Raw genomic sequence first — 25,808 nt, 5'->3', positions numbered from 1 at the left:
GATCCTCCTGGATAGCCAATTGCTCTAGAAGTTTCTGGGCTTGAGGGTTGCTATGATAACTGGCAGCCACGTCCTCAAGCCAACTGGGACGGCAGGTGGTGATGTCAAACAGCAGATCAGGTGTATGCGCACGTGAAAGGGCATCTGCAGCTGTGTTTTCAGATCCCTTCTTGTAGCGGATGACGTAGCGGAGCCCGAGTAGCTTGGTGAAAGCTCGTTGCTGCCACGGGGTAGTCAGCCGTTGCTCTTCCAAGTGGATGAGGCTCTTCTGATCCGTATAGATGATGAACTCGTTGTGTTGCAAATAAGGGTGCCATTGGTTAACAGCCACCACAATGGCAAGGTACTCTTTTTGATACGTGGACAGCCCTTGGTAACGCGGGCTTAGGCTTTTGCTCATGAAAGCAATAGGATGCCCTTCTTGTTGTAGGACTGCTCCAATGCCTCGATCACACGCATCTGTTTCGACAGTAAACTGTTTACTGAAATCTAGAAGTGCCAACACTGGTGCGGAAGCTAGTTGTTGTTTCAGGAGCAGGAAGGCTTGGTTGGTGTTGTTTGTCCATACAAACGGCACACCCTTCTTGAGCAGGTTGAAAAGGGGTCTGGCAATAATGCCAAATCCTCGCACGAATCGGCGGTAATACCCAGCCAATCCTAGAAACCGGCGCACTTCTTTTGCATCACTAGGTGTTTGCCATGATTCAACTGCCTGGATCTTGCTCGGATCCATGGCTACCCCGTGAGAGCTGATGACGTGCCCTAGATAAGACAGTTGTTGTTGTCCAAATTCACACTTAGACTTCTTGACTTTCCATTGGTCGCGACACAGCAAGGTGAGGACCTGGCGCACGTGGTCCAAGTGTTCTTCCCAGGTTTTACTGAACACTAAGATGTCGTCAAAGAACACCAATACACAGAACCTCAGAAGGGGATGCATCGTATTTGTCATTGCCCCGTTAAAGGTACCCGGTCCTCCTGCTAAGCCATAGGACAAAACCTTAAATTCGTAGTGGCCCGAGTGAGTTTGAAAGGCTGTTTTGAATTCTTCGCCTTCAGCCAGTCTGATTTGATGGTAGCCTGCACGGAGGTCCAATTTGGAGAACCAACGCGCGCCGTGTAACTCATCAAGCAACTCCTCAATGACAGGCACCGGGAATTTACTGACGCGAGTCATCGCATTAAGATGGCGATAGTCGATGCACATTCTCCACGTGCCGTCCTTCTTCTTGACGAGGATGACTGGTGAAGAAAAACTGCTCTGGCTGCGCTGGATCACTCCGGACTGTAGCAATTCTTGCACTTGTCGCTCAATCTCCGACTTCAGTTCAGGCTTGTGGCGGTAGGCTCTGATATTGACCGGTTGTGCCCCTGGCATCAATGGTATTGTGTGGTCGCAGGCACGTCGAGGCGGGAGTCCGTGTGGCTCGCCAAAGACATCCTCGAATTCAGCCAACAGTTGCTTCAGCTCCGGTGGTTCTGCTTGCTTGAGCTCCTGCTCCTTGTTTAGAGGATACAGCAAACAAATGTGCATGAGTGATCCCTGCCGGTGTAGCTACTGCAACTGCGCACTGTTGATCACATGGCAGGTGGTGGAATTTGATTCGTGGCCAAACAAGTGAGCCGGGCCTCTTGGTGTAGGAATCTGGAAATGTTTGTGCTTCCAGTCAACGGTCATCGGACTGTGCTGCTCCAACCAATCCATGCCAAGGATAGCATCGTATACACCCAGCGGCAGGATCTTCATATTAGTGACAAAATCAAGCCCTTGCGACGACCACTGACAGCATGGTATGGACTCTGTACAGAGAAGTTCGCCCCCGTCAGCTACCTTAACTCGTGAGGGCCGAAGCAGAGGAACTGCACCTGTAAGCTGATCAGCTAGTTTCTTGTTGATGAAAGAAGTCGAGCTGCCGCTGTCCACCAAGATTAACACCTCTCTATTCTGCATGGTGGCTAGTAGCTGGAAAGCTTTGGGTGAGACGCCACCATCAAGAGCTGGCCGCGAGATGGCATGGACTTGCTGGATGTCCCCCTCGCTGTCACTGATGGAATCAGCCCTCAAAAGAGCGAGCATCTCTTCGACAACATGCAGCTGGATGGTGCTTGGGCAGACGTGCTCATGTCCCCAGCGCTCGCCGCACTTGAAGCATAATTCCCGAGCGCGGCAAAAATCCCGAAGAGCTTTGACCTTGGATGTGTCGGCTCGCGTGGCGTCAGTGCCGCGACGATCCACAGCGACGATCCACAGCAGTCGTGGGCACTGTGGTTGGCTCCGGTCGGGCGGGTGGTGGAGGCAGGGGAAGCGCCAGGCCCGCTCGGGCTGGCGTTTCCTGGGGGCGCCTGCTGGTTGGTGTTGCGCCTTCAGCCACCTCCTCTTGAAGCAGTGCCAGAGCGCAAGCAGTGTCCAGGTCCGGTGGCCTTTGGACCAGCACCACTGCTCGAATATCCTTCCGGAGGCCCTCCACAAAACGAGTGAGAAAGTAAAAAGGATGAATGGTGTCAGAATACGAACTGAGATGATTGATAATGGATTCAAATTGTTCAATATAATCTGCTATTGTAGTTGTTTGCCGAACAGTATAAAACTGACGGATCAATGTCTGGTGTCGATCACGGCCAAAACGGGTGCATAACAGAGCAGTAAACGACTCCCAGTCAAAATCACTAAGTCGCTTCTGAATGGATTACAACCAGATGGACGCAGAACCAGAGAAATTCAGCGCGGCCATGGGCACCCAAAACGAAGGCAGAATAGCAAACATGCTGAAGTACTGCTCGCAAAGTGTTTTCCACAGTTTCGGGTTGTCACCCGTGAACTGTGGGAACTGGATGGAGGGGTGCGCTTGGCCGAGGCCGCTGAGCAGCTGGCTCACGTGCGCAAACGGGGACAGAGCAGGGGGTGAAGGGGGGCGTCGTACTGACCGTTTGCCGGGGGCGGTGGCGGTGTCAGGAAGGACACCGTCGATGGCCCCCGTGGGATGTTGTAGACGCCGTGGCCTTCGGGCCCTTGCTGATTTGCTGCCGCGCCAGACGCGGCCCCGATGTGGGTGCCGGTTGTCGCAGGCGGTGGGTGACTCGACGAAGGCGCTTGGTGGGATGTCGTTGCCGGCGGCGGCGGTGGCAGCGGGGCACGCTGGAGTGCCGTCACCGCGTCGGACAGATCGGCGACGCGCCGCTCGAGATCGGGGCGCCAAGCCACGAGATCGTCGATCTTGGAGTTGGAGGCGTGGATCGCGGCGGTGTGCTCTTTGAGAGTGGTCTCCGGACGCTCCAGGAAGGACTGCACGGCTGGATCCATGGCGATGAGGCGGATTCGCGCTTGGCGGAGGGATCGGGTTTCTACAAATTGGGCCAGATCGGCGCGGGGAAGGAGGTGGGAGTGGTCTCTGATACCAGATGTAAAGGTATGGATAGCGGTGGAAGGATCTATTGGTAGTAGATTGTCTTGGACTCAGTTACAAGCTCAGATACACGAATTGAGGAAGAAGGGGAAAGAACAGCTAGGGACTAGGGTTCGTGCCGTCGCCAGGTTCCTGATCCACCAGATGCCGATCCGTCTCGTGACCATCGCTTAAGTGTCGACGCAGTTGGGCCTATTGGGTCCACTCCGGCCCAGTGTAGCGCTCGTTGGGCTTCTTGGCACGGTTTGGCCTCTGGGCAGCGGACGAGCGCGGCGAGTCGCTGCCGGCTGGGCCCGGTTCGTCAGCGTCAAGGCGTGGCTCTGGTGTGGGGGCGCTGACAATGTCTTAATGATGGTTCTTGTGGATCAGAAATTTGTAGCTGACAATTACAGTAGAGACTACAATTCTTTTGTCGGATCCTATCGGTTCTATCCATTTATTCTAACAAGTTTACAACATGCAGTGGCACACTATAAGTGAAACAGTTATATAAAAGGAAAAACTTACTCTTAAGATTATTATTTTCGGTAAACATCTGTTACCTGAAAGAATGCGTAATTTGATGTCAGCAACACTGTCTCCGACTAAACACTGTCTGACAAAGTTCAAAGATTATTTCGGATACGATTACAAGCCACTCATCACTTCAGATGCTCTTATATTGTTTGCAGCTTCTGTAACATGGATTCCATCACAGCTCACGTAGTTTTGCGGGTTTGCGCAGTCACCACAGTACACATTTGGGTCAAAATTTTGAGCTCGGTCATTTTACCCCGAGAGCCGGAGCAAGCCTTGGTCCCGTACTTCAGCCCTAAAAATCATCACCCAGCTAGTTTCAGTACTACTTGACACCTATAACTTCAAATATGGCTTTAAAACATACTCACTCGTGTGCTCATTGGATGGTAGTAAGGATTTACCATGAGCTTCTCGATGCCTGAACAGCTCCAACATAACGGAATATCTGTCAACGTGCATGATGAGACGCATCCTGCAGCGTCCTCCTATATATCCTCGACCGAGCCGGTGTTCAGCAGTTTATTATAGTAGACAACAACGCTATTGTAGCTTATCATCCAGACCATTGCAGTTATGTGGAAGCTCCACGAGGAAGGTCAGGTAGCACCCGACCGGCGCCAGGTTGAACGCCATGAAGTTGCCAACCCCAATGCTGTACAAGTCCTACAAATAGTTGAGCAGGTGCCATCCATCATGGAGTTCACCGCCCTTTTTTTGTGGTCATTTCAAGTTACCTGCATTGTTCCCGAGATCTCGCTGACAACTGAAAGAAGGGTTTGCTTGTACCGATAACTGCTGAAAGCATGTATGTGGTTCTGAATTATGTGTCGTCTGCTAGTTCCAAATTTGTGCTGGAGTTTTAGTGAGTTCGTGTCTTCATGATGGTTCTTGTGCATTCGAAATTTTCAGTTGAGAATTTTTCTGTCTGATCCTTTCAGTCCCATCCATTTAATTTACTCCCTCCGATCCAAAGAAAGTGTCGCGGTTTTGAACTAAGGTTAGTTCAACCTTATTACAAAGCTACGACACTTGTTATGGACCAGAGGGGGTGGTACTTAACAAGTTGACAGCATGCAGTGCCAGCTACAGCATAAGTGAAACAAGTATGTAACAGGGCACACTTGCTCTAAGGTTATAATTTTCTGCATCATTGTGCACAGTTGTTAACTGAAAGGATGTGTAATTTGGTGTCAGCAAAACTGTCTCCGACTAAACTTGTGCTATGTCGCTATGTCCGCAGAGGCCGGGGAGACCCCCCTTTTCGAAAAAAAAATGATCATCCTATGCCGCTATGTCTGGCAAAGCTTGGAAAGATTGGAAGGCGGATATGAGTACAAGCCACTCATCGCTGCAGTTGCTATGATATTGTTTGCAGCTTCTGTGGCAGAGAGAACTCAATCCCAGCTCACTTAGTTCTGCGGGTCTCCGCCGTCTCGGCAGGCCGTTGCTGGTAAGTACCACAGTACACATTTGGGTCAAAATCGTAAGCTCTGTCATCTTATCCGGAGCAAGCCTTGGTCCCATACTTCATCCCTGAAATCATCGTCCAACCAGTTTCAGTAGTACTGCTTGACACTTGTATTTTCAGATATGGGTATGAACCAGAACGACTGATGTACTCATTGGATGGCAGAAACGATTCTAGAGAGAGATTACCATGATCTTCTGGAAGCCTTAACATCTCAACTCTCAAGCATAACAGAATGTCTGTCGACCTACACGATCGATGTATCCTGATCATTGCTGCTATCGCAAAGCTCGACGAGGAAGGCCGGGTAGCACCCGACTGGTGTCATGTTGAACACCATGAAGTTGCTAGCCCCAATGCAAATAGTTAAGGAGTTGCCAAACGTTATTTTGGTCATTGCAAGCTATACTAACCACCATTTGTACTACCCTCAGTTACCTTTAATGTCCCCCTATATGTGTCTGACAACTGAAGGAAGAGTTTCCCTGACATCAGGTGAATTTTACAGTCTCGTGTACAGCAAACAAAATCCATCTTGGTTTGAACTGCAAAATTCAAGAAGTTCAGACAATGTTCGCAGTGTCATTTTGTCAGGAGGTTTTTTTTTCACCACAGGTGCCAACCGATCCGATCACTTCACTGCCGAACTCCTTCATCCGTCGGAGCTGAATGGCATGGGAGAAGGGGCTGATCCCGGTGACGAACAGCGACATGTCTGCGCCGTCAAGCCTGCCGCGTGGCAAAGTTCATGGGCATTGCGTGAAACAAGTGTGGGCTCAGTCATTTGACACAATTAGTATTTAACATTTTTCATCATCCTTGTCACAAATTGCTCCGGGCTTGAGCTTCGGAAATTTCTACTAGGTGTGCATCAGAGTGCCATCGAATTGATATCACTGAGCTTCCGTGCTGTATCTGCTTCGTTCGTTGTCTTACATTTCTTTGCCGCGTGATCTTGTCCCGTAATGGCCCGATTATGCTGGTTGCTCTTGGGCTACAAAAAAGTTGAGTCCAACTGGCCCACTCTCAAGAGTCCTAATGCCAAACCAAGGACGAGACTCTCTCTTTTTCTGCTGGTTCGCGCTTCAGAAATCAGACATGGCCAGTATATTCTGTAGATGCAGAAGATTACCAAAATCTGACCCTTTCGGTTCAACGCCAGTCTTCATGGCGTTTACATTTTTTTCCATGCCGATGTCTAAAATCCGGCAAGCCAAACTCCATAGCCCATGGCGTTTATGCAGCTAGGCCAACACTGGTTCAGTGAGGGTGTCTCCTAAGGGGAAAACGCAAAGGAAAGCCGGAAGCGGATAAACCGAGCTCGAGCTCATATGAGCTTGGTGAACAGTAAAATTCAAAAAAAAATCAAAAATTGTGAATTTTTTTGCAGCACCATTTGACAAATGTTTTAAACGCTTGCAAAATTTCATCATGAATTAACATTCATGGAAGTCATGCAAAAATTCGATGCTCCAAAGAAGTTATTTTTGTAGTACTTATTTTTTTTGCCACGGCTTCAACGAATATCATTTTATGATGGAACATTGCAAGCATTGAAAACATTTGTCAAATGTACAAAACAATTCATTTTTTTTTATTTTAGTGTTCATTCAAGCTCACATGAGCTCGAGCTGAGAAGGGCACTTTCGAGGAAAGCCCTCCCTTATTCGTGAACACCTGGTCAGCGTCTGGTAATCCGAACACTTTCATAACAAAAGTACTCTACTTATGCGTCCCTCTTCTAGTAGGGCATTTTTGAAGGATGAGCTCCATGAAGCCTATTATTTAAATATTTTTTTTGTGAATACGTAAAGCTTGTGTATCTTTTTATTGATAGAAGGAGTAGAATAAGTATACAGGGGTACAACACATGATACGAATGCAGGCAGATGTGAACATGGTGTCCGAAGCAGCCGTAACATTATTTTAAATATAATCAAAATTTTAAAAATAGGTTCATTTTTTTGGAAAAAATATACACATATACAAGCACAACAGAATAGTTTGAATTGACAGCCGTGCACAAAGGAAAATCATTGACGTCGATAATGAAGATTACATGTGCTAAAAGGCCACATATCTGTGTTTTTTTTGTGTAGCCCTCATTTCTATGTATTTCATCATGAAAAATTACACATGTACATTATTTCTGTGGATATATGTGTATTTTTTGTAGATATTTTTGAAATATTAAAATATGAACTTTAATTCGGCCTCCATAGAGCTCGAGCTCCATTTAAGTTGAATCTCACCAATTTGCAGCAGTAAAAAACTAGTCGAATTTCCAACTAAACAAGAATTTCAACATGGTGTAATTGTTTATTCTTTTAAGAAAGTGATTTGTTTTCTTTCGGCGGTCCTCTGTGTGTTGTTGCGTTGGGGCGCCTGCCCCATCTCATCTAGGTTGTTCGGTGCTCCTGCCTCATAGTATCTCTAGCAGACCCCGTATATCGCCGACCCGTAAAATTCATTTATATTTCGCGGGAAAATGGCTATGCGGGGTTTGTTCGGCCGCAGGCCGCGTCAACCCACAAATTAGATGGGTTTTTATCTGAATTTGATACATATGCCACATATTCAAAATTCTTAATTTAATATAAGATAAGAATGTCAATATTACAATACAACAATCATTCAAATTAAAATAATTATTAAAATCACCAAAGCAGACTAAATAATTCAATACAAAACTTGTCCTGAATACAAACCACACATGAATTAAATGAAATGAATGCCAAAATGGAATGTGTTAACGCCCAGCCCTTTGCCAATGGTGCTCAATGAGATCCTCCCGAAGCAGTGTCACAACATCCGAGTCGTCCAAATCGGACGAATCATCAAGCAAAAACCTCTCGCGAGGGCTCAATTCCATCTAAAATCACAAATATGAACGCCGCATGAACCAACTATGCATATCCGAAAGCACAAACACAAGTACTCATCAGCGGCTCAAGGCGGTGACTCTGCGGCAGTCGATCCCGGTCCGGCGACGGCAACTCGGGGCGGCTCGGCTCGGCGGATCCGGGGAGCCCACCGGCTAGGTGGAACTGGAGAGCCGGTGAAGCGGCTAGGTGAAACCGGGTGAGAGGCGTCCCAGCGGTGTGATTCCGTCCGCAGATATGGCCGGAATCGCCGGCGGCGGCCGGACGAAACCGATGGTGGGCAGCTGCGGAAGAGGGTGGGGAACGCGCGTGGGCTGGAATGTTTCTCCTGCCAACTGCTTTTTGAGATACAGGGCACTGTTAGGTCGAGGCGGAAACCTCGGTTTTCACGGGATGGAGGTGAGATTTTACTGCGCACCTCAAAGTTTTTTACGGATCCGACACGTATACGGTGTATGATCAGACGGCTTTTTCCGTACAAATTCATATTTTAACGGTTATTTTGCGTGTTGGGGTATTATACGGAGTCTGCTAAAAACGATAGTTGCTAGCAGTATGAAGGAACACGTAGAAATTCTTAAAAAGAAAAAAACAAAGCCATGGCCACCGTCGCTGGCTCGGCGCCAACTCACCGACCAGTAGCGTCGTCAGTCGTGACGATCCATGCATGCATTGCTTCTGTAGAAAATTAAAAATGAGGCATGCAGGCGTATGTGCTGCGGCCAATGGTAAGAGAAAACAAATGATGTGAGATGTAGACAAGGTTGTACGTGGCCACACCTTATCGATAGAGAGGAAGGGACCGAGGCCATTTTATGCTGTGCTGATAGTACTACTTCTGTGCAACAACGAGGCCAGCATATCGTTGGCGATCCGATTCGGAAAATAAATAAATCCTTGATCATCCGCGGCTCCACGCAACTAGTCGTACCACACCTACTCCTACGTCCACATGCGTTGTATGAGGGCATCTTCGAGTCGGACCCTTAAATCGCCACATACGTTTGGTACGTTTGGAACGTATAATCCATACGCGGGTTATCATCCAACGTGAGTCTGTATCTATACGCCGAATAATCCGGATATATTTTTTCCGTAAAATCAAGACAAATGTAGGAACTTTGCAGAAGTTTGGACATCAGTCACGTAGGACTCCGACACCATCAGCCCACCCAAAACCTTTGCAGGATCCCGCGGCTTCATCCTTTTCATTTTCTCTCTTTCCTTTGCCGCCGCTCCATCACCTCGGCCGCCATGCCACATCCCTGCCCGAACTCTACGTCTTCGTCATCTTTAGCGTTTTCAACCGGGCTCCACCCCGCTTCTCCTCCGTCGCCGTTCAACCCCTCCCCTCCAACCGGTCACCAGATACCATCCGCTACTGCTATGCTCATCATGCCCGACAACTGTTCGATGAATTGCCGGAGCTAAAAGGTTGCCTATTCTTCTTTGAAGCAATGGGTTTCAATTTTTTTGAAGTACATATATGAGCAGTATGTTGAGTCGTCCGACGGCTCGTCCGACAAGAAGGATTAGACGAATGAGACGGTGATGATGCAGGCTGTCCTTGAACTTGCGGAGCATGCACAGGAGCATGTTCTCAATTTCAAGGGATCGTTCAAGGGTCATTGAGTGATCAACCGCAAGAGGGCGTGAGACCATTTGACACCGACGAACGACTACTTTCACCCGAATGCATTCTTCGTTGATCATTTTTGCCGTCATTTTCAGATGCCAAGACTGTCTTCGGTCATTTGTATCATGGTGCCTGGTCCTATAATGACTACTTCATCTTAAAGAAGAACGTCGTAGGAATGATTAGATTCTCTGATTACCAGAAATGCATGACCGAAGTCCGGATGTTTACATATAGCACGACCACTGATTTGTGAAACGAGTACATACGAATGTCTAAGAGCACATGCAGATGTCAAGATCATTCCTGCTATGTGTGAAAGCTCTCGAAGAAAATTTGGGTAGCACACAATCAGCGCCGTATTGAACACCATGAAGTTGCGAGCCCCAATGCTGTACAAGTCCTGCAGACACTGGAACAGGTGCCATTCATCACGGGGCTCACCAAATTCGCCAATTATTTTGGTCACTTCAAGTTAATTAGTACTACCAACCATTTGACCTACCCCCAGTTGCCTGTATTGGCCCCCGAGATCTGACTGATAACTGAAGGAAGTCTTTGCTTGACTCTCCATCGTGTCCAGAGAGGTGCTGAAAACATCAGGCGAGGGAAGTTGGCCGAAACTCAAGCAAACAATCCATATTTTTCTCAACTGTATAATTCACAAAAATTCAGACCATGCTTCTGGTATCATTCTGTCAGGAGATTTTTGTTACCACTGGTGCCACCCTAGCCGATCACTCCTTCGTCTCTCGGAGCTGGATGGCGAGGGGGAAGGTGCTGACCCCGGTGACGAACGGCGACGTGCTGGCCGTCAGCGCCGTCCCTCGAGGCGGCTTGCAAACTTGACGGGCATCGCATGAAACATGACGATTTTGCCGGTTGCTCTTGGGCTGTAAACGTCGAGCCCTACTGGGCTGTAAAGCTTCATTGTGATGTCGCTTCTGTGGATCGTGGTTTCGTTCTCCGCCTGCTACTCCCTCCGTTTCAAAATATAGATGATCTAACCTTCATTTTAAAATAAATGATCCAACTTCATACTAATTATAAAGTTGGGTTATTTATTTTAAAACGGAGGGAGTAGCTGTTAGGACGACGGCGTTCCATGTTCTATCTGCTACTCCCTTTGTTTCAAAATAAATGACTCAATCTTTGTTTTAAAAAAATTGACCAAACTTTATACTAATTATAAAGTTGGGTCATCTATTTTAAAACGGAAGGTTTAGCTGCTTAGGACGACGGCGTCTCGTCTGCTACTCCCTCCATTTTAAAATAGATGACCCAACTTCCTTTTGTCTGCTTAGAACAAAGGGAGTAGCTGCTTAGGGTCTATTTGGTTTTAAATAAGTCATCAATTTATAAGTTAAAAAGTGAAAAAAATGACTTATTTTGCCCAACAGACCCAACTTATAAGTCATAAGTTGATTCATCCCAACTTAAAACTTATAAGTCATCCCTTTTGCATGGGTCCCACCATCTTTACATAAAAAAACAAGATAGAAAGGTGTGGTCAGATGACTTATAAGTCAGATGACAACCAAACAGTTGTGACTTATAAGAGCATCTCCAGCCGTTGCCCCCCATGACGTATAAAAATCACCCTCTGGGCGGTTCCGTACCCAGTCGTCGCCCCCAGACGCCGATATTGGCCCACTTTTCAACCTCATTTCGGCGACAATAAGCCCGGCGTGGTTCGCCGTTGCTCGGCGTTCAATTACCAACATAATTTTTTTATCACATATTTCATCACAGAAAAATCAAGTACTTCAACAAAATAGTACAACAACAAATAGTTCAATACAAATTATATAGTTCAACAAATAAAAACTCATATTTTATCACACGTCGCGCCCGGCATCGCCCTTGAGCCTCCATAGGTGCTCTATCAGATCTTGCTGCAGTTGATGATGCACCTGTGGGTCTCGGATCTCCTGACGCATATTGAGATAGGCAGTCCAGGTTGCCGGTAGCTGGTGATCAACTTCGGCTAGATGACCCTGCTTGTAGTATGGTTCAGTGTCAAACACTAGGTCTTCTTGCTTGCTCTCGATGATCATGTTGTGCAAGATGACACAGCAAGTCATAATCTCCCACATTTGATCTTTCGACCAGGTCTGAGCGGGGTACCGGACAACAATAAATCGAGATTGGAGCACACCAAATGCCCGCTCGACATCCTTCCTGCAAGCCTCCTGAACCTTCGCAAATCAGACATTCTTGCCTCCTGGCACAGGGTCTGAGATCGTCTTCACAAATATCGACCATCTCGGATAGATGCCATCAGCTAGATAGTACCCCTTATTGTAGTGCCGCCCATTGATCTCGAAGTTCACCGGAGGAGAATTACCTTCAACAAGCTTGGCAAAGACAGGAGAGCACTACAGCACGTTGATGTCATTGTGAGTTCCTGGCATACCAAAGAAGGAGTGCCAAATTCAGAGGTCCTGTGTGGCCACCGCCTTCGGTACCACACTGCAACCGCCTTTGGCGCCTTAGTACATCCCCTGCCAAGCAAATGGGCAATTCTTCCATTTCCAATGCATGCAGTCGATACTTCCCAGCATCCCAGGAAATACTCTTGCTGCATTCTGTGCTAGGATCCGAGCAGTGTCTTCCGCATTGGGTGTTCTCAAGTATTGCGGTTCAAACACTACCACCACTGTCCGACAAAACTTGTAGAAACACTCCATGCTGGTGGACTCGGCCATGCGCCCATAGTCGTCCAGTGAATCACCGGGAGCTCCGTATGCAAGCATCCTCATCGCTGTCGTGCACTTCTAGATCGAGGTGAATCCAAGTTTGCTCGTGCAATCCATCTTGCACTTGAAGTAGTTGTCGAACTCCCGGATGGAATTCACAATCCTGAGGAAGAGCTTTCGGCTCATCCGATAACGGCGCCGAAATGTTTTGTCACCGTGAAGTGGAGCAGGCGAAGTAGTCGGAGTAGAGCATGCAGTAGCCTTCGAGACGATGCCGGTTTTTTGCTTTCACCCGCCCCGGCGCCGAGCCACCTCGCCGCGGCTTTTCATTGCTCGCCAGCAGCTGTGCGAGGGCGGCGAGCACCATCAGATGCTCTTCTTCCTGGATGTCGGCCTCGGCTTCCTCCTCCAGCAGCGCGGCGAGCGCTTCCTCGTCATCCGAGTCCAACGTCGAGGCAGGAAAATCGCCGAACACCTTGCGCCTGGTGGGCGTGCACCCGTCGAACTGCCCCTCCGCGGCCGAAAATGCCCAGCTGTTGTTGGAGGGGCTGCCGCGGCGAACCTATGCTATTTTTCCGACGGGGAATGGCTATCTAGCGGTGAAGGGCGGCGGACGACGCCGGGATATAGCTAGTGGCGGCCGAGGGCGCGGGGGTGGAAGGCGAGTCGGGAAAGAAAATCTTAACTTTTCGCCTGACGGTGTGGGCCAGCCGCGCTTTTCCCTCGCGCCGGAGCCCCCGATCGCCCCTCAGTGCGCCGGGTTCGGCCTGTCGGGCGGGAAAAAGGGCCGAACCAGCGCTTGTCGTCGTCCTAAGGGCGCGACTGGGACGTTATTTTGACACCGGCACCGAAAAAGTGGCCTGAGAAACCTGTTGGAGGCGCGGCTGAAGATGCTCTAAATCACTGGTTTTAAGTCACCTGACGACGGCGAGGTCCGGTGATCCCAAGGACGCGAGTGCAATTTGTTTTGTTTCTGGGGTCGTGTGTGTTGTTGTGTTGGGACACGTACGCCCTCCCCCTACCTTCTTCTAGGTGGTACCTGAGTACAATCATGGGCACGGTCGCTGGCTCTGCACGGCCGGTGACCACCTCACCGATCGATGTCTTGTCTAGCTATCCTGCATGGCGTCGTCAGTGGTGACGATCCACGCTTCAGTAGGAGTAGGTACGTACAGTAGAATATTACTAAAAGAAGGGTGGCATGCAGGCGTGTCTGCTACTCCTCCTAGCAACGACAGAAAACAAATGGGGGATGTGGACAAGTTGTGCTACGTGGCCGCATCAGATGGGAGATGCCGATTGCTTTGCCAACTACCACAGCCTGTTTCCGGACATTTTGTGCTGAGCAAGTAGTACTACATATGTACAGTAACGAGGGACGCAAATCAGTGGTGAATGGTGATCCGCTCCATGCAACAAGGGTGTATTTGGTTGCCTGCATACATCTTGATCAGACCTTGATCAGACCCGTGTGAAAAGAATTCAGTCTGTTTGATAGCCCGCATACATTATTAGATCTGCATCGCATGCTATTTAAAACACCTCTGGGCCTGGTTTCCCGGAAACGTTCTGATTGGCAGTTTCTTTCGAAGAGCGGAAGCACAGCTAGCGGGGCCCTGCAAAAGGAGATGGTGTCTTCTTCAACCTCCATTAAGCTCTACACAACGATGCTCTCTTCCATGCACGCCTAATCTATACAACGATGCTTTAATTCGTGGTAAGCTTTATACGAAAAAGATGCACCTCGATGCTACGGTTTCACTTAGGTGATCGGTTCGTAGTTTCGTCGACCGTAAGTTCTTAATCTTGTCTTCTTGTTTGGAGCTATTCTGGACGAATTTTGTTAGATTCGTCGCGCATGATCGATCATTTGAAATTTTCTTTGACCAACAGCCTAACCTCGCAGTTTCTCACAACATTCATGTTCTAAATTTTTGGTTTCGACGATCGTAGCTTTATCTCTTTTTGAGTAGCAGTCTACTGCACTGACGCCGCCATGTCGAGCTCCTCTGTCCTCTGCTCGGAGCCCTCCTATTCACCCCTCTCGACGCCGAAGCCCTTCCCCTTAATCTCCTTGCCCATGTCCTACTACACTAGAGTCGTTTCCGGCGTCGCTCATCTCAGCCTACTCTCTGTCGTCCTCCTACTGCACTGACGCTGCAATGGCGCGCACACTGCTTCTTGTGTCCTCTGCCTCCGTGCATACTGCAGTTCGCCGCACCGCCGACGGGGTCGATCATCTTGGCCTCCTCTCTCTCGCCCTACTACACCGGAGTCATTTCCGGTGTCGATCATCTCGGCCTCCTCTCTCATCCACTGCACTGACGATACCATGGCGCGGGCATTGCATTCTCCTCCTCTGTCAACTGTCTTTGCGGGAGCACCGTAACTAGTTCGTCGACGGTGTCGCTCGCCGTGCCGCCGACGGGGTCGCTCGTCCATGACTCCATACTCGTCATGTCGGACACGGCGTCACGACCACCATCCATCGCAGGCGCTATGGTCGGCCGCACACTGCATTTCTTCTCCCCCTTTCTCTGCTAGCTCTTAACCTTGTGTGCTAAGTGCAAGTGCTAGCTCTTAATCATACCCCATGCGGGCAACCAAACAACATGTAGTTGTATGCACCGAGACAATGCAGGTAATCAAACAACATGCCAAAGTTGATCCACTAATGCAGGCAGTCCATATGCAGGCAACCAAACAAGTAGCAGATGTCGCATATGAGACTGTTTTTCAAGAGCCAGGTTGAGTGGAGAAGCGTATACAATGCGGGTATTATAGCCGACGGCAACCAAACACGCCCCAAGTCGTGCCACACGTACCGACGTATGTACATCCACACCCGTTGTATGGCTTGCACTGATGGGTTTTAAGAACAGAGTGGTGATTCGCGGAATTTTAAAAGCACGGGAATAAGAAAAACATAGTATTACAATGTCATGCTCATCTTAATCCTATAATATTTTAATTTGTTTAATTGCGTCATAGAAAAACAAAGGAATCTTTCAAACGGAACCGGATGCTACAAATCCTACGAGGAAGTAGTACAAAGGATTCAATCCTATGGATCAAACAACCAAGATAGAAGAAGACCATAGGGAATTCTAGTTCTTCAAAATTCTATGAAAACCCTTTGAATCAAAAGATGCCCTGGCTTTTCTTTTATTGCAGAAAAAAGGGCTAAGACCAAAAATCAAAATTTTCCAACTTTATAATATCATCTTTATAAAAGCAAAAAAAGAGTTTTGCTTGGTAGACCCCTCTTAAAAGTTTGCAGGATCTTAAAGTTACATAAAAATGCTATCATCATATTCAACTGCAGATCAAGCGTATTAGAATGATTTGGATACAAAAGATTATGTTATACTTCTTGATTCAAGGGGCACCTTCTAATTTCCGCATGTAATCCATCTTTTTAAATTGTTTGGATTGCTTACCAAAGGTTGCCCACTAGATGAAGCTCGCTCCCTTGGGCCGGCCCATGGTAGGGCGTGCGGCTATCAGGCGTAATGTGCTCGTAGGTCACGAGGCGTGGTGCGGTCGGAGGCAGCGGACAATGAGACACATGAAGAAGGGGGTGGTGCAGTCGCAGGCGGTTCTTGTATGTAAAAATCGATTTGAATAAACTGAAAAATGGAGGGACGATAAAGCCTAAGTATGGAGGGCTTTAACATCAGAACAAAGTGATAGATCGAAATGAAATACTATCTCCGCATTGAAATGCAAAATGTTTGTGCAGTTCAAATTCAAGTACAAAATGTCTTATATTTTGGTATGGAAGGAGTGATTTTTTTTAAGTAAGCGAAGTCAGCCGTACAAGTACAAGAACTGTATGATCTGGCCTTCAATGGCGAAAACACTTTCCCTTTATACGTTATTTTTCATTGTACACACTCGTTTCATACATGGTCTACACTTACTAGAACGGAATATCAAACGTTGCTTAAAGCGGTGTGTATGCAGCTCGAGCGAGTGGCCTCGGTGGTTTTCACCCGTCAGGGTTGGCAACAGAATTCTGGATCGGACCGCCAACTCTTTCGATATAGACATAGATGGTGTTTGTTTCCAGTGACTTATTAGTTTAGGGACTTAAAAAAGTCCCAATAAGTCCCATCTAAACCAAACAGGAGGGACTTACAGGGACTTAAAGTGGGCATTTGGGACTTATGAAATAAGACTTTTAAGGAGAGACTTATAGTTGTAATATAGTCTTACAGAGACTTATAAGTCCCAGGAACCAAACAGATAAGGACTTTTTAGGGACTTATGACTTATAAGTTGGGACTAAAAAAAGTCCTAGAACTTATGAACCAAACCGGGCCATAGCGTTGGTCTTATACAACTCTACCATTGCCGATATGTCAGTTTTTTTTTTATCAAACTGCTTTGTTTAGCTGTGTGCATCTTATTAGTTATGTAGAGCCCAGACGTGCTCGTCATGTTTTATACACATCTGAGTTAATAAAAATGTCCTTTATAAAAAAGTACAATGACTGCTATACTAAACTCCGGTATCAATCTTATCAATCCAACTCGGGTAAGCATGAGATAATCATCTTAATTCATCTCGTGGCAAGCGTGAGATTCCGTGACCCAATGATCATGCCGCCCCATGATGGTAGCCCACATGGCGATGGCGATGGATAGGGTAGCGCCCCACGCCCCGCGCAGCCTCACCGGCCGACAGGGACAGCGCCAGCTCGCGCGGTCTCGTCGCGCGTCCGCACTCCCGGCGAGCGACAATAAAGTCTTCTCCTCCATTTCTGGCTGTTTCATCGGTCTCAGAGCGAGCCTTCCGCCCGCTGCACGTAGAGAGAGAGAGCTAGAGACGACGACGTCGACGGCAGCCATGGCCGGAGCGGGCCGCCGCCGCGTGGTGTTCTTCCCGTTCCCGTTCCTCGGCCACTTCAACCCGGTGCTCCGCCTCGCGGGCGCGCTGCACGCGCGCGGCCTCGCGGTCACCGTGTTCCACACCGAGCAGCGGGTGCCGGACCCGGCCGACTACCCCGCGGACTACCGCTTCGTGTCCCTCCCCGTGGAGGTGCCCCCGGAGCTGGCGGCGTCCGAGGACATCGCTAGGATGGGCATGGCCATGAACGACGCCGCCGAGGCCCCCTTCAGGGACCGGCTGGCCGCGCTGCTCGCCGAGGAGGAGGCGGAGGACGGCGGCGTCCTCTGCGTCATCACCGACGTCGTGTGGTACTCGGCGCAGGCCGTGGCCAGGGAGCTCGGCGTGCCGGCGCTGGGGATCATGACCGCCAGCGCCGCCATCTTCCGCGTCTACATGGCGTACCAGACCTTGATTGACAAGGCCTACTTGCCCGTGCAAGGTGATGCCTTCGCTTGATTCCCCTTCATTCATTCGCCATTTTTTTAGATCGATCAGCAAACACATTATTGGATTCATTATCGGTCAAGCTGGGAATGCATCACGAGCTGAGACCGTTCGCTCGATGTGGATGGATCTGTGCAGATGCGCGCAAGGACGATCCGGTGGAGGAGCTGCCGCCGTACCTTGTGAAGGATCTGCTGCGGCACGACACGAGCAAGCTGGAGGACTTCGCGGAGCTGCTCCGGCACACCGTCGCCGGGGCGCGCCAGTCCTCGGGCCTCGTAATCAACACCCTGGGCGCCATCGAGGCCGCCAACCTGGAGCGGATCCGCGAGGACCTCTCCGTCCCGGTGTTCGCCGTCGCGCCTCTCCACAAGCTGGCGCCGTCGGCCAAGTCCAGCAGCCTGGGCGAGACGCAGGCGGACCGCGGATGCCTCGGCTGGCTCGACACGCAGGAGCCCGGCAGCGTGCTGTACGTGAGCTTCGGGAGCCTGGCCGCCATGGACCCGCACGAGTTCGTGGAGCTGGCGTGGGGGCTGGCGCTGAGCAAGCGGCCGTTCGTGTGGGTCGTGCGGCCCAAGCTCATCCGCGGGTTCGAGTCCGGCGAGCTGCCCGACGGGCTCGGGGAGGAGCTGCGCGGGCGCGGCGTGATCGTGAGCTGGGCGCCGCAGGAGGAGGTGCTGGCGCACCCGGCGGTGGGCGCCTTCTTCACGCACAGCGGCTGGAACTCGACGGTGGAGGCGATAGCGGAGGGCGTGCCGATGATCTGCCACCCGCTGCACGGCGACCAGTACGGCAACGCCAGGTACGTGGCCGACGTGTGGAGGGTGGGCGTGGAGGTCGACGGCTCGCACCGGCTGGAGAGAGGGAGCATCAAGGCCGCCATTGGGAGGATGATGGAGAGCGGGGAGGGGCGGGAGATCGGGGAGAGGATGAAGGCGCTGAAGATGGCCGCGGAGGATGGCATCGGCGAGCGTGGGTCGTCCCACACGCATCTCAGCGATTTGGTCGCTCTCATCAAGTCATTCTGACTGAATAATTCCATATATCTATATGATTTGGTTTCTCTCATGTCGAATAAAGGAAACTTATTGATTCGATGGCACTCTGATGTACAACTAGTAGAAATTTCTGAAGCACAAGCCCGGAGCAATATGTAACAAGGATGATGAAAATGTTAAATGATTGTGTCAAATGAAGAACATTGGTTCCTTTGTGAGTGGTGGTGACTGAAGCTGAACCCACGCTTGATTTCGTAATGCTTCACGCGATGCACATGAACTTTGCCACGCTGGCTTGACGGCGCTGACGCTCGACGTGTCGCTGTTCGTCGCCGGGATCAGCCCCCTCTCCCTCGCCATCCAGCTCCGACAGATGAAGGAGTTAGGCAACACAGCGATCGGATCGGTCCGCACCTGTGGTGAAAAAAAAATCTCCTGACAGAATGACACTACCAACATTGTCTGAATTTCGTGAATTTTACAGTTGAGACCAAGATGGATTTTGTTTGCTGTACAGGAGACTATAAAACTCACCTCATGTTTCAAGCAGCTTTTTTTTTTTTGAAACAAGGCAAAAGACTTACCATTTCATTGCTAAAGGGAAAAAAGTTTTAGACAGAAACCGCAAAGCGGCAAATAAGAGGCCTACTCTCGCGGCACTACAACACCCAAATGTCTCGCTCCAGCCATAGCCCAAAGTAACACCTCCTGTTTGATTTTGTTGATGATGACCATGAAAGGGGCCGCCGAGTTGCGGAAGACTCTAGCATTGCGCTCCGACCAAACCTCCCAAGAGATGAGCATCATAAGAGAGGCAAGCGCCTTGGGCGAGTCAAGACGGAGCTGAAGGTTTCCATTCCACCATTCTCTGACCGGGTAGACGTGGTGTTTCAAGCAGCTTTCTGTACACGATAGACTTCCAGGCAAACTCTTCCTTCAGTTGCCAGACACATATATATAGGGGACAATACAGGTAACTGGGGGTAGTACATATGATGGTTATTGTAACTTGATGAAATGGCCAAAATAATTAACAGAGCCCAATGATCAATGCTTGAGATGTTAAGGCATCCAGAAGCTCATGGTAATCTCCCTCTAGAATCATGTCTGCCATCCAATGAGTACATCGGTCGTTTTGGTTCATATCCATATCTGAAAATACAAATGTCAAGCACAGTACTCAGTACTCGTACTACTGAAACTGGTTGGCCTTCCTCGTGTAGCTTCCGCATTACACCAAGGCTTGCTCCGGATACAGTAACAGAGCTCACAATTTTAACCCAAATGTGTGCCAGCAAGTTTGTAAACGGCGACATTGCAAGCGCGACGGCCTGCAGAGACCCGCAGAACTACATGAGCCGGGATGGGATTCATGCCGCAGAAGCTGCAAACAATATCATAGCAACTGCAGTGATGAGTGGCTTGTACTCATAACCACTTTTAATCTTTCAAGAAAATTTTGAGACATAGTCTCATACTCTCATAGGCTGATCACAGCACGAGTTTATTTGGAGAGAGTGCTTCTGACACCAAATTGTGCATTCTGTCAGTTAACAGCGGTGTAGGATGATACAGAAAATAATGGCCTTAAACAATAGCCTTAAATTTTTTTTCTTTTTCTTTTGTACAACAAGCAATCAGCTTGTAGAAACTGCATGCTGTAAACTTGTTAGATTAAATGGATAGTACTGAAAGGATCAGACAAAATAACTGTAGTATCTACTGTAATTGTCAACCGCAAGCTTCTGATCCACAAGAATCATCATGAAGACATGAACAATCTCAACCAGAAAAAACAGCACGAGAATCATCCCCAGAAGGATATCATTCAGCAAACATAACATCAATTCACAGAATTTAATTAATAAGATCTGAGAAATGGAGATAAAGTAGATGACATCCATTGCAAATTTTCAACAGAGCACAACAGTTATTTTGTCTGAAATGGAGATGAAGGTCAAGTGGCGATATGTTGATGTGATGCGGGATTCAGCTTCAGCTAATTCAGCCCAGCCAAGTTCAGAATCACATCGAACAGAGCCACAGGCTCAATTGAATTCACCTGATGCCTGTAGAAACGTGCAAAAAAAACAGGCGCAATAAAACTGAATCACACAGCGACAAAACAAAAATAACAGAGCACCGCATTGCAGAATCACGGAGCAATTTATAATCAAACATTGACACTGCAGTAAAAAAATTGCATCAGATCAATAACTGATCTTTCCGTTGCCATTGCGATTTCATTCGAGCATCGAGATACATAGGACCAGACGACACATCATATCAACACAAACAAACAGAAGCACCGGACACACACCCGGATCACAGGACAAGAACAACTGGCCAGTATTACCGGCGACCAAGACGAACCTAGGCGCGCTCCCCTCGGATGCGGCGGGCGAGCTGGATGTCCTTGGGCATAATGGTGACGCGCTTGGCGTGGATGGCGCACAGGTTGGTGTCCTCGAAGAGCCCGACGAGGTAGGCCTCGGCGGCCTCCTGGAGCGCGGAGACGGCGGAGGACTGGAAGCGGAGGTCGGTCTTGAAGTCCTGCGCGATCTCACGGACGAGGCGCTGGAAGGGGAGCTTGCGGATGAGCAGCTCCGTGCTCTTCTGGTACTTGCGGATCTCCCGGAGGGCGACGGTTCCCGGCCTGAAGCGGTGGGGCTTCTTCACGCCGCCGGTCGCCGGCGCCGACTTGCGGGCCGCCTTGGTGGCGAGCTGCTTCCGCGGCGCCTTGCCGCCGGTGGACTTGCGCGCCGTCTGCTTCGTGCGGGCCATTGGGATGGAGGGGCTGCGGATCTGGCTTTGGAGATTGGGATTTCACTTGGCGGTGGTGGAATTGGGGAAGAATGGAGGTGGGTTTTAAAGGGGATCGAACGAGGATGGGTTTGGCGCTTCGCGCCGTCGCGCGCGGTAATTTGGGGCTCCGGATTTCGGCCTGGCGGGCTGGGAGGAGGAGGGTGGGATGGGCGCCGTTGGATCGAAGCCAAATGGAGGGCGGCGATTTGGAGTTGCTGCGTCACGCGGATCGCGATCCGCGTGCTCTGTGAGCGATGCCGCGGACTTGTGGATGAGCTCCGTTTTGGCACACTGGTGAACGAGCTTCCTTTTTCTTTTCTGCCATTTCGAACGTACTGCTGCTAGTAGATCAAAATGCATATTTGCCCGTATTTTTTTGGTGGTTTTTTTTTGAGAAAACGTCAACACTTTATTAATCAAGCAACGTAGTTACATAGAGTATTCCGGATGCAAACCGGAGTAGAATGAAAAACACAAAAACCATTAGAGTCCATACAAGACTTGGCTAAATAATGAGCTAAAACATTAGACTGCGGACAAATGTGCTTGAACAACACAGAAGAGATGCTCGACACGCCATATTTGATGTCCAATACCACTAAGCCCACCAGCAAACGGACAGGGACAGAAGAATTGACCCTCTGCACCAGGGATGGACAGTCGGAGGCGAAGATCACCGAGTCACATCCTTCCTCCCATGCAAGATAAACAGATCGCCGAAGAGCCAAGGCCTCGGCCAACTCAGGTACAAGCCTTCCATTGGTCGCTTCTCGGCGGACAACAACAGATTGGCCATCAGAATTTTTAGCGACTACCCCTGCACGACCAACCTTCCCTAGCTCGGAGAAGATCGCAACATCAGGTAAATTGAAATGCAAGAGTTAGGAAGAGACAAGTTACAGGAAGAGGTGGATCAGGAAATGGGAGAGGAAATTCTACAGGAGGTGGGAGAGGAGCCGGGAGAGGCAATGCTACAGGAGGTGCAAGAGGTGCTGGAAGAGTATACGACAATGGAGGAAGGACAGAACCAGAGGCTGGACTATGGAACTTGATGTTAGGAGCAAATGCAGATAACTCACATGTGGGAGCAGAGGAGGAGCCCATCACACAAAATGCACCACAAGGGGATGAATGGCCTGATGACTTCCTCTCCATGTAGATGGGAAATTTGATACACAATTTCATGTCTGAACTTGTTGAAAATGCAATAATGAACTTGATCTTTTGCTTAGAGGCCTATTTTGATTACAGGACCTATTCTTATTTTCTTATTACTGTAACGAACATTTCGAATGTAATGTTACGTACTTTAAATTTTAAGTATTTGGTTGCAATGTTATGTACCAGACTTGTTCATAGTGTTGCTATCGAAAATTTGGTACCGAATATCATTGTTGCTGTCAAAATTTGTATCTCTTCACAATGTGCATGCCAAGATTTGGCAATAATATTTAGTGCTGCTGTGAAGTTAATTATCATGTACTACTGTCAAAGTTACAGTTAATTATCATGCATATCTGAACGCACATGAATTATTCGATTCAAATCATGTTTGTTGTCAACATTGCTTTCATTTGTATTAATTTCTCAATTTTTGCTATATACTCTCAGTTCGGTTTGCTACAAGATGTATTGTGTTTGAGATGCATCATGTTTTACAATCATGTCAAAATGAAAATATCGTGTTAGCTAAACATCTCTAAACATCTCAGTTTGTGATTATATTATTCCAGTACAGGAAACAAAACATCTCAAATTGCTATTTCCAGTCAGTACACAGACCAAGCAATTCAGTAGTACATCTCATTGAGTTTTGTCTCGACTAAACCAAAATACATTTATACAAAATACATTAGGACCCGCCAGCCATTCCAAACATTACTGTGACTAAAACAAAATACAATACGACAAACATTCTCATCCTTTATCTCTGTACAGCAACTGATCTCTTCTCCATTCTCTGCTTCTCCTTCAGAGCTTCTATATCACCATCTTTGTCCGTCAGCTTCTTCTCATCCTGTTAATCAACAATTCACATAGTAATAAGAGGCTCCAATTATAATTGATGTGATGTACTCGCATTATGTACAAATCACATAATTAAGAGGACCTCCAGAATTAACACTTGCTTATACCTCATACTTCCTCCGTCTAGATGAATAAGTCATCTTAAGTTGTGCACCGCAACCAAGGTGGAGAGAAAAACGAGAGAACTTAATGTTTATTTGCTAATTAATACTATTGCATGCAACGAACTGACCACTGCATGTCATGTTTGGTAGTCTCAAGTCATTAAAAGCATACACGCCTCACATCTCTTATTGGTTGTTTCCTTTATTTCTGTCAAAAAACAAAAAACAACGTGAGAGTTAATGCACCACGCCTATGTGTTTTGGGACTATTTGATTTTCGTAAGGTGACTTACACACTTAGACGGAGGGAGTACTACCACACCAAAAATCATCGAGCACGCGCATTCCTGTGCCCACACAAGTCGCCCTTGGGATCTAGCCCACTGAAATGCACGTCTAGCTATTGTTGTGCCATGCAACCGAGCACACCCGGCAGCTCATGGTCCTATGTTCCAATCGCAATCATCGAAACGACCCATTTTTTATGAACCAGAGTACTAGAGAGGGGATACGAATTGAATACCTGATTTTTGCCCCAATATAGAAAGAAGAATCTTCACCCATTGCTCATCGTCTTCCTCCATCTTCGCCCGACGTCGACCATTCGCGGTACGCCGGTGCCACCCATCTGTACATGGACAACAAATGAAACATGGGAGAGAGGGAGTCAAATATGGGTGACAGAAGGGATGAGAGAGGTGGTCGGCGTCACTAACCTCGGCTCTAGGGGATCGCAGCCGCCGTCCAGCTCTAGGGATCGCCGCCACCGTCCATCTCTAGGGCTCGCAGCCGCAGTCCATCTCTAGGGGCTCGCCGCTGCCGACCAGGTCAAGGGCTCGCCGCTGCCGACAAGCTCGAAGGCTCGCCGCCGACGACCAGCTCCAGGGCTCCCCGCCGCCGTTTACTTATGCTGTTGCGGCTGAAAGGGGAACGGGGTTAGGGATTTGGGGGCTGGGCCAAAGCATTGGTGTTGTATCCCACCGGCTCAGGGGCTTCTGTGCAAAAACAAAAACATGAAAGGTTTTTTCATAACATTCCAGCCACACGCCCCTGTGCGTGCTTGCAGTGGCTGACAACGGGTCCCGCAGACACGCTGTCATCCTAGTCAGCAGCCCGGATGTATGAAAACGTGAATTGAACCGTATTTGAACCAAATAGCCAAGTTGTAGCACCAGTTCGGTGTATTTTTCACCTTTATGCACCAAAGTGAACATTGGCGGCAAGTTGAGATACCACTGGTGTAATTACCTCTTTTTTTTTACTTATCATCTAGGAGCTTCAAATACAGTCCAGTTCACTCTTCTTATGATACAACCTGCTTTGATATTCACACTCAAGTGCTCTGAAAACTGTTATGATTCCGCAATGGTGCCTAAATTAGATGTCATCTAATTTTCCATATTTTTATTCTTCACATATACTAAAATGCAATGCAATCTTTGTAGAGCTCTATTTCTCGAAAAATATGTTCGTAGAAACGGCGGGCATGCATAATTGCATAGGAATAAAGTTTGGACACGAGCTACATTAAAGGAGAGTTGGAAAAGGCAAGCAAAAACATGTAGTTCCAAATAGAGAAAAATGTACTATATTATCTGACCAAGGATAGCGCCTTCTAATTTTATAACAAGTATACTGAAAAGAAAAAAGAGGAAGGAGTCTGATTTTATTTTATTTTGAGGGATGGGAAGGAGTCTGATACAAGCGGACAAGGCGGCAAAGCTCAAAAGTTAGTTTGACCCAAATGGGACATAATGGGCTATCTTGGCTAAATGTTTTGAGCCAAGAAACATGCAAGAATGTTCTGGAACACATATATATCTCCCTAATAATAAAGCATGGATTGACTTTGTCGGATTCACTGTCACAATACGCTTCTTTCCGTGATTTTACGCTTTCAGTTTGAATTTAAGACATATTCAAGGTG

General features: G+C 48.4%; 3 protein-coding genes and 2 pseudogenes across 3 annotated transcripts; 1 reads left to right on the top strand and 4 right to left on the bottom strand.

Annotated features, from left to right (window-relative positions):
- Nucleotides 1–1,555: 1,555 nt before the first annotated feature.
- LOC147958190 (uncharacterized) lies at nt 1,556–2,077 on the bottom strand. Its single transcript, XM_087531990.1, has one exon. The coding sequence runs from the start codon at nt 2,075–2,077 to the stop codon at nt 1,556–1,558; it is 522 nt and encodes a 173-aa protein (XP_087388116.1).
- A 264-nt stretch (nt 2,078–2,341) lies between these two features.
- Nucleotides 2,342–3,571, bottom strand: LOC147958189 (uncharacterized; annotated as a pseudogene).
- Nucleotides 3,572–4,016: 445 nt separating this feature from the next.
- On the bottom strand, nt 4,017–15,097 carry LOC147958188 (GDSL esterase/lipase At4g01130-like; annotated as a pseudogene).
- A 2,111-nt stretch (nt 15,098–17,208) lies between these two features.
- On the top strand, nt 17,209–19,162 carry LOC125523142 (DIMBOA UDP-glucosyltransferase BX8). The gene is made up of 2 exons (XM_048688199.2): nt 17,209–17,941; nt 18,085–19,162. The coding sequence occupies exons 1-2, from the start codon at nt 17,224–17,226 to the stop codon at nt 18,972–18,974; spliced, it is 1,608 nt and encodes a 535-aa protein (XP_048544156.1). The 5' UTR covers nt 17,209–17,223; the 3' UTR covers nt 18,975–19,162.
- Nucleotides 19,163–21,136: 1,974 nt separating this feature from the next.
- LOC125520851 (histone H3.2) lies at nt 21,137–21,808 on the bottom strand. Its single transcript, XM_048685884.2, has one exon. It carries the CDS (start codon nt 21,726–21,728, stop codon nt 21,318–21,320), a length of 411 nt encoding a protein of 136 aa, XP_048541841.1. The 5' UTR covers nt 21,729–21,808; the 3' UTR covers nt 21,137–21,317.
- Nucleotides 21,809–25,808: the final 4,000 nt, after the last annotated feature.

Source organism: Triticum urartu, chromosome 7A (genome assembly GCF_056163025.1).
Source record: "Triticum urartu cultivar PI428250 chromosome 7A, HENAU_Tu73, whole genome shotgun sequence".
NCBI classification, from domain to species: Eukaryota; Viridiplantae; Streptophyta; class Magnoliopsida; order Poales; family Poaceae; genus Triticum; species Triticum urartu.
The sequence above is the reverse complement of the archived record's forward strand: the minus strand, read 5'-3'. Positions and strand labels throughout refer to the sequence as shown.

Coding starts and splice junctions, on each gene's coding strand:
- LOC147958190 (XM_087531990.1), bottom strand. CDS start 2,077: ATGCTCGCTCTTTTGAGGGCTGATTCCATCAGTGACAGCGAGGGGGAC.
- LOC125523142 (XM_048688199.2), top strand. CDS start 17,224: ATGATGGTAGCCCACATGGCGATGGCGATGGATAGGGTAGCGCCCCAC. Junction 17,942..18,084: donor GGCCTACTTGCCCGTGCAAG/GTGATGCCTTCG, acceptor GGATCTGTGCAG/ATGCGCGCAAGGACGATCCG.
- LOC125520851 (XM_048685884.2), bottom strand. CDS start 21,728: ATGGCCCGCACGAAGCAGACGGCGCGCAAGTCCACCGGCGGCAAGGCG.